This window comes from Loxodonta africana, chromosome 3 (genome assembly GCF_030014295.1).
Source record: "Loxodonta africana isolate mLoxAfr1 chromosome 3, mLoxAfr1.hap2, whole genome shotgun sequence".
In the NCBI taxonomy this organism is placed as follows: domain Eukaryota; kingdom Metazoa; phylum Chordata; class Mammalia; order Proboscidea; family Elephantidae; genus Loxodonta; species Loxodonta africana.
Genome location: NC_087344.1, coordinates 121,519,637 through 121,530,516, shown reverse-complemented (window position 1 = coordinate 121,530,516; position 10,880 = coordinate 121,519,637). Strand labels below are relative to the sequence as shown.

The following is a 10,880-nucleotide window of genomic DNA, read 5'->3' as shown; positions in this document are numbered from 1 at the left end:
TTTCCATCCAGAAACATACAAGATTGTGGCTGCTTTGTCATTCAAGGTCTCTGAGTGACCACAATAAGTAGAGCTCCCCATCTGAGTGGACAAGTACCATCCAAACCAAAACCTGTTCCTATCGGGTCAATTCTGACTCATAGTGACCCTATAGGTCAGAGTAGAACCACCCCATAGGGTTTCGAAGGCTGTAATCTTTACAGAAGCAGGCTGCCACATCTTTCTCTCACAGAATGCCTAATGGGTTCAAACTGCCAGCCTTGTGGTTATCAGCTGAGTGCTTAACCACTGCACCACCAGGCTCCTTACAAGTACCATACCCAACCAGTACCATAAGTGAGATATACAACTTTGTGAATTAAAAGCATGAAGATTTTGGGGTTGTATGTTAACACAAACATAACTCATATCCTGACCAGCACGTGTAAACTGCCACATTTCGGAAATTATTAGATTCATCTGAATTATGACCTGCTTAAATTTTTTTTTAGATAATGTGAAAGGAGCCCCGGTAGCACAATGGTTAAGTGCTCAGCTAACTGAGAGGTCAGTGGTTAGCTCTGCGGGAGGAAAGACCTGGCAATCTGCTCCCATAATGATTACAGCCTAAGAAACCCTATTTCTACTCTGTCACATGGGATCGCTATGAGTCAGAATCAATGCGATGGCACAAAACAACAACAGATAATGTAAGACACAAGAAAAAGAGAGACCAGATAGAACAAAGTATGGACAAGGAAGGGCTAGTGTTATGAACTGATTCATGTCCCCCAAAAAAGATATGCTCAAATCCTAAGTCCAAGTACCTGAGAATGTGACCAAATTTGGAAATAACATCTTCGGAAATGAGATTGGTTAAACTCACATGAGAAATTTACTGAAGTAGTAGGGTGGGCCCTAATCCCATCTGACGTGTGTCCTTATAAGAAGAGACACACAAAGAAACAGAAAAGACACAGAAAGGACAGCCATGGAAGACAGAGGTAGAGTTTGGAGTCATGGTGTCACAAACCAAGGAACACCAAGGATCGTTGGCTGCCATCTGAAGCTAGAGAGGCATGGAACAGATTCCTCTTCAGAACCTCAAAAGGAATCTACATTGCCAACACCCTATATTCAGGTTTCTATTAAGCCACCCAGTTTGAGGTATTTTGTTACAGCAAACCTAGAAGACAAATACAGGTAGCAAAAGGTAATGATGCAAAGCAATTTAAGATTCTTCCCATCTAATAAATAAAGCTGGGAGTTTAGGTTCAAGAATCCCAAGTTTTTAGATGACCTTCATAAAAATAACCACTCTTGATAAACACTAGTCCAACTTTATTACAAAATCATTTGAAGTTTTATTCTTATCAAAGCACTAATATTACATGAGTTGCATACGGATGCAAGCAACAAAATATACATATCACCATTTAATCTCTTATACAATCCAAGAAGTACAAAGAGCACAGAATGTATTTATTCACATGACAAAGAAAAGCAGGTTTCATCAACTATATTAAAATGTGTCAGTAGCAAGTTGAAGTCCAACATTATTTAGTAGGTGGTAAAATACCTGACACCCAGATGAAGATGAAGAAGGAAATGTAACGATCCCATGCCTCATGTCCTGACCTTAGACAGTTTATTAATGCGAGCAATGATGGTGATACAGGTGAAACTGGCAACAGGTCTCACAAAAAGCCCACTCTCCATGTTTAAAAATTGCTCTATTGTTTGGGTTCTAAACTCAGACGACGCACAAAACTAAAGCAGCTTTTTCTTTGTAAGTCTGAAAGTGAGCAAACGAGACTGTTTGTTACATAACACACACATATATATGTTAACTTTTAGGCATTTTCCACTTCAGCGATACAGATAAGGAGAAGCAACTTTCTTCAATTAGAGAAAAATGAAAAGAGCCTATTTCTACTACCTAGCTAAGCCCATCAGCAAAATTCTAAACCTTTTTGGATATAATTATGAGTCAGCACTATCTGTCCCTGTCATCATTATCGTCAAAACCCAGGTGTTTTTTTTTTTTTTTTTAGTCTCATCTTTTAAAACTCTCACTTAGAAAAAAATCCAGTCTCCAGGAAGATTATGATGAAATATTATCTGAAGTTGCTTGAGGAATACTTTACCCAATAGAAGGGAAATTCAGTTTCTTTGACAGTCTGCTTATAAATTTAATGACAGAGCTTAAAACATGGCACACTGGTAAACTTGTGAAAAACTATTTGTACTATTTATTTCTAGAAGTCTGAACAAATATACTTTCACTTTGAACATTTATATAAAAGTTTTTGGTGGATGTTTTACCCTATTTTTCATTACACAATAACTTGCCAAACTACGCTGCTACCTATACAATAACAGAAATAAAATTCTTAAGTCACATGCACACATTGTTGTGCTCATTTTTTTTTTTTTTAATTTTCCTTGGAAGGAAAGCCTAAATGAAACAAGCTATATGCATATTCTTTTATAATTTTTTTTTTTTCCTACTCCTTGGGCTTAATATCACTACAGGGTCCCAATGAGTCAGAATTGAATCAACAACAATGGATTTGGTTTTTTGGAAGATGAATTCAGTTGCATTAAACCTATGCTCAGATAACATAATATCCCTTTCAGGATACAGAGTGACTCCCCTATTACTCCCCAAACCCTTCATACTCATGTGTTCACACATGTGGTCATGCCACAATCTCACAATGTGCAGATACATATGGCCACGGTGACATCATGGCAACAGAGCAACAATGCTGCCAACTGGTTGGAAGCCTCAAGAATAGGCCTGGAGCGTCAGAATGAGGGTTTCTTCTTCATGTCTCTCTCCAGTTGCTATACACAGAAATGTTCGCTGTAGCATTCTACTTAGTACAAAGAGAAAGGACAGAGCTTTGTTTCCTTGTGGCTCATTTTACAGGGACATCAACACCCTTAAGTAGTTGTGGGAAATAAATATCTCTTCTGAACCATCTAAATGTTCTTCTGGGCTTTAAGTGCTCTTGCAACACGTGACAACATTTAGGTAATATAACAGCAAACACAAATTACAATGACTTTTTTTTAAAGCAAGTACACTGGATACATATAGTCACACACATATGTGCATTATATATATATGTATATATATCCCACAATAATCAATATGTAACTAGAACTGTCAGTTTAAATTACAAATGCACAAAAATTTATAATTCTATATTCATTTTCACTAAGAAACTCTTGTCTACAATTAAATTTGGCAAGTATTTTTCAAGCATCTACGTGCTCTACACATGAGAGCGACCTAGATTTGTGTGATTAATCATTCACTGGTCTTAAATTAAGACTATCATGTGCCTCTGTGTGTGTGTGTGTGTGTGTGTGTGTTTCCCCTCTTTAAATTCACAGGCAAAGTTATTATCTTTAAATCTTCAGTGAGGTTATTTGCTCAATTTCTTTTGCTTTATTCATGAGAATATACTGAAATTCACAAAAGGTAACAACTACAAATGCAAATTACCAGTTACAAGCAGGAATTTAAGAACATAGTCATTTATGCCTACTTGAACTACACAAATTTCTTGGAGAATCTAGAATCAGTCTCACAGGAAGATTAGTTTTAAAATGGACCCAAATTAACAAAAGCAAAGGAATCATACAATAATGAACTTTCCTATTAAACAGCAGAACTACCTATCTTACCCACTAATGGACCCAGGATATTCTGAATGATTACTAAAATTCCCTGTGTTGAACTACACAAACAAGTGGAAAAAAAAAAAAAAGTTTGCATTATTAACGGGAAATTTGGAGAGATTTTTATCCTTTGGTCACCTGATTAACCATATTAACCCAAAAAACCAAATCCATTGCTGTTAAGTCGATTCTGATTCACAGTGACCCTACAGGACAGAGTAGAGCTGCCCCACAGGGTTTCCAAGGAGCGGATGGTGGATTCGAACTGCTGATCTTTCGGTTAGCAGTCGAGCTCTTAACCACTCCACCACCAGGGCTCCGATTAACCATAATAATGATCCGCAAATGCCTGGCTAATTATCAATCCTCCCCTTGACCCTGGTAAGACAGGCTTTAGAAGAGGCCATCCTACAGATCTAAGTAACCCACTAGCAACGGAAATTTCTGATGTCCTTGTGTGTTTGTGTATGTGTGTATAAAGCAGGAAGAAAGACACTAGGCCACAGACATTCTTTGGATATTATGTATAGATTGTGTTTCTTTTGTTCGCTGACACAGAAGTGACAGCTGAAGATAAAATGCCTTTTGCCATTATTCTTTGCACTTGACACTTGAGTTCAGGTTCTGTTTGTTTGCATTATCCATTACAGATGGTAGAGCTTTAGGAGCTGCTATAATGCAAGTCATCTGCGTATGTGCTGAGTTAGAGCGTTCATTTCTCTAAAAAGTATTTAATGTGCATCAGTGCATTAGAATTTTCAGAGGAAAAATGGATTATCTGAAAGCTGTGTAAATCTATGACTTTCCAAAAACCTTTCAAACAACAATTCGCTTTTGTTGTTAGTTGCTGCCAAGTCTATTCTGACTTATAGTGACCCCATGTGTTGCAGAATGGAACTGCCCCACAGGGTTTTCAAGGCTGTGACCTTTTCGAAGCAGATCATTAAGGCTGTCTTCCAAGGTGCCTCTGGGTGGGTTCGAACCACCAATCTTTCAGCTAGTAGTTGAGCACTTAACCATTTACACCACCCAGGCACTCCCAAACAATAATTTACCTACATAATAATAAATGCAGGCAGTCATAATTTAATTGTCAAACATAACAAGGATGGGCTAACTCTAAACAGGCTTGCAAGGTTAAGCCACAGTGAATCCCACGTGATGTGACTATGCATGTATCGATTGAGGCTACACAATGAGGGGTAAAACAGACCAGATGAAAAATTTCATTGTACCTGATCTATAAGGAACAGCTACAAAGCGGAGATCCCAAAGTGGCCATTTCAATGTACAGGTAGCATCAAGATGTTCTCTGGCAAACAGACCAAGTAAATGCTTTAGGCCTCAGATGCCCTCGTTCCAAAAGCACAGATAAGTTCACAAACAACACAGAGAAGCTCAATTTTTTTTCTGATTTAACTCTCATGGAATCATGTCATGTTTATGTCCAGTTGACACCAGTGGTGTATCTACGGAAAATAGCGCCTACAGCAATTAGTGTTAAATTGCTGAATCATCTCTCACAGCTGAAGATGGAAACTGTGATGGCCAACAGAAACTGCTTATCCCCTCTCGCCTAAGCAGAGCCCAGGGCATGCACCCTACATGTCTTGCCTTAGATACGCCTCTGGTAGACACAAAGCAAGTGGAAATATGCAATTATCCAGTTAATTTAACAAATTTGAACAGCCAAATCTGGCAAAAGTGCCCCCAAACTACATGCTGAGGTCTGAATTTTCCAGTTGGGCTATATATATATAAATCCAATTAACTGAAACATTGCCAATACTTTCCGTAGTTTTGTCCTAGACCTCCACTGACTCACTGTCCTATTAAACTAGGTTCTTGCTGATTTACTTTCTCTGCAAGTGGTGACTCAGAAATAGCAGCAACCTTTAAGGAACTTTTAAGGGAGCTAAGCTCCCAAATATGTAAGCTGATGACATGCACTCCACAGCAGCGTCTGGCAATCTTGTAGAGATTCTTAAGGACAGCCTTCCGCAGAAGAATATATACCCAAGGATCTAAGATCTGATTCCATGTAGCCATCCGGAGAGCAAAAATTGTTGTTTCACAGGTCTCCGAAGAGCGATTTCCATTAATTCCAATGTTGGCCATTGTCACCTGGAAAACAAAACAGGGAAATCAGTTGATAAAGACATGTTTTTGATCCTATGGTTTTGCTTTGTTTAATACTGAGGTGATATGCACAGATATAAGATTAACCATTTTAAAGTGGACAATTCAGTGGCATTGAGTACATTCACAATGCTGTGCAGTCACCATCTCTATCTAGAGTCCTAAAGTCTTTTAAGATAACTAGGTATCCTACATGGTATTTATTTCACTTTCTATAAAGTTTCTTTTGCAAAACACTGACCAAAAAAAAAAAAAGAATGATAGTTGAAACACTGATTACATATATTTGAATCCTTTGAATTCAAACTGACATCATAACTACAAAAATGATAACTTCTATAGTAAGTCAAATGCACACAAACAGAATGATCCAAGGAAAGGCAAAAACTAATACCAGTAACTGATCTTCTCTGACTTCTGGGAACTGTAAATTCAAAGCCAACATACATTTGTATATTTCAATTACAAAAAACTGGAAATATATTTAATTAAATAAAGTATAAATAAGTTAACACAGAGAGTTACAGAAATGAATTTAGAGTGTCTGATATTAATTTGCACATGGTACCTGACATTGTCTTGAAATGTTACTTTTTAGAATTTTCTGCTCAGCAATTACAATGATACAAATGTCTCAGATTTCATATTCCCTTTTCTATACCCATCACCTCAATCTTAACCTGTCTAATATATTCCAAAAAGTATCAATTGAATTTCTAGGGGTCTTGAGGGCTTCTATGAGCTTTGCTTTGTATGACTCCCTTTGTTTTGAACTATTCCCCCTTTCTCTCCGTGACAAAACTCCTACCCACCCTTCAAAACCTATGTTAAAATGGCTCTCATCTCCATGAAATTTTCCCTAGCTTCATCAAGATGAATTAAGTTGCTCCTTCCCCTATGTGCCCACAATACCCTGTTAATACCCAGTGATATCACTTATCTATTATATAATTATGCATTTATCTATATATCTATGAGTATGTCTCATTTTCTTTTTATTTGTAATACCCAGTACAAAGCCAAAAACTAAAATATGCACAGTAAGTGTTGGAAAGAATTGTTATGTGTTATGTTTATTCATTGAGACTATTTCTAGAAGCACAGAAGCTAATCATCGGAGAAACATCTGACCATCTATCACAAAAGCCTAGTATTCTGAGGTTTAAACATTTCTTAAAGTTTTAATGCAATAGCATCTACTACTGAAGGATTCCAGGGTTATTTATGCCTCTAAAAGGAACTGCATCTTGCAGTCCATGCAGATCCCTTGGGAAATGGTCCTTTCCCTCCAGGCTCTCTTCCTCGGAGCCTAAAATTCTGTAGGTATATAAGGCTGACCAGGTTTCCAATACAGAAAAAAACAGCAGTCCCTACACAACAGTACCTGGGTCAGGTACAGACTCTTGTACCACTACCTCCCAAATCCACTGGATTGAAGAAATAAGCCTATATGAGTCCAGTTCAGTTTAGGAGAAAGCAGGGCAAAGACTTGGTTGGCAGTTGGATTGAGATATTTTTACTTTATATTTTTTCTTTCCTCTCCACATAATCTATTGATTATCTCCTAGGTGCCAAGCAATGTGCTAGGTACTGAGAATACATTGATGAACCAAGCATACACTGTGCTGGATTTCTGTTTTGTTTTGTTTCAAGTATGAGTGAATAAATATTTCTTTTTTCTCACAGGTAATAAATGTATGCATGAGTAGACATATTCTTAGGGAGAAGACCCTGAGTGATGCAAATGGTTAAGCGCTTGACTACTAGACAAAACGTTGGCAGTTTGAACCCACCCCCAGAGGTGCCTCAGAAGACAGGCCTGGCACTCTGCTTCTGAAAGGTCACAGTCTTGAAAACCCTAGGAAGCAGTTCTACTGCGGACATATGCAGTCGCCGTGAGTAGGAATCGACTCGATGGCAACTAACAACAACAACTGTTCTTGGGGGTGTCATAGCCCAGCCAAGACACCACTGTGTTCAACTGAGAACAGCGTAATGGCACAAAACAGCTGGCCCTGGTTTAGAAATGTGCACATTAAAAAAATGCTTGAGTTATACAACCTGCACTTCTCTGACTCTCCTCCCTTCTCTGCAAACAGTTGGTCACCAGCCATAAATCGACACTGAGGCTTCTCTCCAGGACACGAGAGCAGTGCCCAGGCATCCACTCTCACTCTCCCTCCCAGCCTTCAAGAGAGGTTGCTCTAGGGCCTGACTGCAAACATACACTAACCTACTTCACCACCAATAAAGCTGTGGGAAGAGTTTTATGTAAAAGAAAGTTTGTGGGTATATTACTGATAATAGGGAAAATTCGGGACTACCTAAGTCTACACTAACAGATAAATTATTGTAATTTCGTATAATGAAGAAATATTCCAGTGTTAAAAGAGTATTTAATAACTTACGGAAAATGTTTGTGATTTAGTGTTAACTTAAAAAAAAAAAAGTTACCAAACTACACTGACTGTGTGATCCTTATTTTGAAACAAAACAGATAAGTAATTTCTGCTCTGAAAAAAGACTGGGCTATATATCAATGCTTTCAGTGGTTAAATCTAGACACTGGAACTACAGCAAATTTTTATTTTCTTCTTCGATTTACCACTAATTTACTGATTTTTTAGGTAGACTATGCACTGTTTTTATAATTTGTGCTATTTTTTCCAACTAATTTGTTGAAACTACTAAAAAATTAGAACTAATGGGGGAATTTGGTGTAGTGGTTAAGTGCTATGGCTGCTAACCAAGAGGTCAGCAGTTCGAATCCGCCAGGTGCTCCTGGGAAACTCTATGGGGCAGCTCTAATCTGTTCTATAGGGTCACTATGAGTCGGAATTGACTCAGCGGCAGTGGGTTTGGAGTGGGTATGTGTATATAGAAGACTGTGAAGATGGCACAGGACCAGGGAGTGTTTCCCTCTGTTGTACATGGGGTCACTATGAGTCAGAACCTAAGAACAACAACAACAACAAATGTATATATGAAATAGCTCTGGTACCACAATGGTTAAATGCTTGGCTACTAACCAAAAGGTTGGCAGTGCGAACCCAGCTAGCAGCTCCGCAGGACAAAAGACCTGGCGATCTGCTCCCTTAAAGACTACAGCCTAGAAAACCCTATGAGACAGTTCTACTCTGTCCTTATAAGGTCATTATGAGTCAGAATCAACTCAAGGGCATACAACAATAACAACGATGGGTAAATGAGTGAAGTGGCAATGAAGGTACAACAAAATTGAAAAAAAAAAAAAAACTTGACCTGATAGGACTGGCAGGGCGGATGGGACCTGGGGTAAGAACAAGGAATGTCTGCATGCTGGCCCAACAAAATCATTTTGAAGCCACTTTCCCTAGATTCTGTCCAGGTCCTCCTCACAAGCCTTAGGAGCACTCTTCTCTGGCTGGCCTACCCAAACTTGAATCCCAGAGAGCTCTGTACAGATTCTCATCACACACACACACGCATACACACACACGCACACAGCCTTTCATATTGTTTCCAAGAGCAACTCAGCACATGGAACATTATATGTTATTTTTCTAAAAATCTTCTCTTGAACCTTGGCATGTGACAGCTTTCTATCTTTGTTAAGGATTAGAATCCTAGGGCCAACAATTTGGATATTTTATGAAAAAATTGTTGAGTTAGCCTGATGCCTCTGAGTCTGAAAGGACAGTAGGCACTACAGATCAGAGAGAAATAATGAAGTCAAAGAAGTGCATGGGAAGGTGAGTTTATGTTCACAGCCAGGTGGAAAAAAGCAAAATTGATAGATAATTTAATGAAATCTCCATTCATTTGAGCCATCCAATACAAAATTATATTAACTATTAAGGTCACCTAAATTAATGAATTCCAGGACACTTCACTCATAGATAACAGATGCCATGCTTGCAAAAGATTTAGTCTAAAAGTTACTCCATCGCCCCCCACCCTATGTCTGCATACCTTTTGGCCAGAATCTGGACTCCAGTTATCGTCAACAGATAAAAACAATGGCAAAGCAAGAATTATGCAGCTGTTCATTTTGGTATTCATAAAAGCAAGTCAGTCCAGCAGCAAGTGGTTTTTGTATGTCTACTATGTACCATGCATTGTGCTAGATATCAGAAATGCGGAAAGTCAGAGAAGTTCTACCTAACTTATATTTTGCTTATTTATCTTTTTATTACTGTTTCTAACACTAAAAATATAAGCTTCTTGAGGGCATATATTTTTGTCTGATTGGTTCTTTGCTATATCCCCAGCTCCTGGCATACGGTAGGGCAGTCACTCAGTATTTGTTGAATGAATGAAGTCCCTCTGAGGAGAGACCAACATGAAAGCCAACAGCTTCAATGTTGTAGATAGTATAATAAAGAAAAATAAAAGGTGCACAGTCAGGGTTGTTTACTACTACATGATCACAGATGTAGTCATTGAAAATTATAAATTTTTGCAATTTTTCTAGTATACCAAAACTTCAGTTATTCTGATACTACTAATTTTGAATTTATGCAGATTCTGATATAGTTTTTTTCTGAATTATTAATGTCGCACTATTTTTTGAAGGACATTTAAGTGAGTACATAAAACTATCTCTGGTGAAATGTTCAACTTCTTTAGATACGTAACTGTTTTCTAGAATTTTTCCAGAATCTATTTCCATACAAACATCTATGGCAATTATACGTGGTTCTCAATTAGTCATTGAAGTATTTCCACACATTGTTCATCTTATTCCAAGAAGCAGGTCATTCCTTTCCTCCTTTCCATCATCATGAAGAATCCCTGGCTGGCGCAAATGGTCAAGCACTCAACCACTAGCCGAACAATGGGCTGCAACAACGGGCTAAGCATAGCAACAATTGTGAGGATGGCGCAGGCCTAGTGATCTGCTTCCAAAAGGTACAGCCTTGAAAACCCTATGGAGGAGTTCTACTCTGCACGCACAGGTTTCCATGAGCAGGAAATGCCTTGATAGCAACTAACAACAGTATCATCATGGAAGAAAGCTGGTTCAGGACAGTTTCTCCGGGGAACGAATGCATACACAGAAGTACAATCCATTGATCTGCAAATTATTG

General features: G+C 38.3%; 1 protein-coding gene across 2 annotated transcripts in view; it reads right to left on the bottom strand.

The window, feature by feature from the left end:
• Positions 1-1,282: 1,282 nt before the first annotated feature.
• PTGFR (prostaglandin F receptor) overlaps positions 1,283-10,880 on the bottom strand; it is a 47,480-nt gene continuing 37,882 nt past the window's right edge. For both annotated transcript variants that reach the window (XM_003411219.4, XM_023549446.2), the window contains one exon: positions 1,283-5,796. In XM_003411219.4, coding sequence (XP_003411267.1) covers positions 5,494-5,796 — 303 coding nt within the window. In that variant the 3' untranslated portion in view covers positions 1,283-5,493. The remainder of the gene's footprint in view (positions 5,797-10,880) is intronic.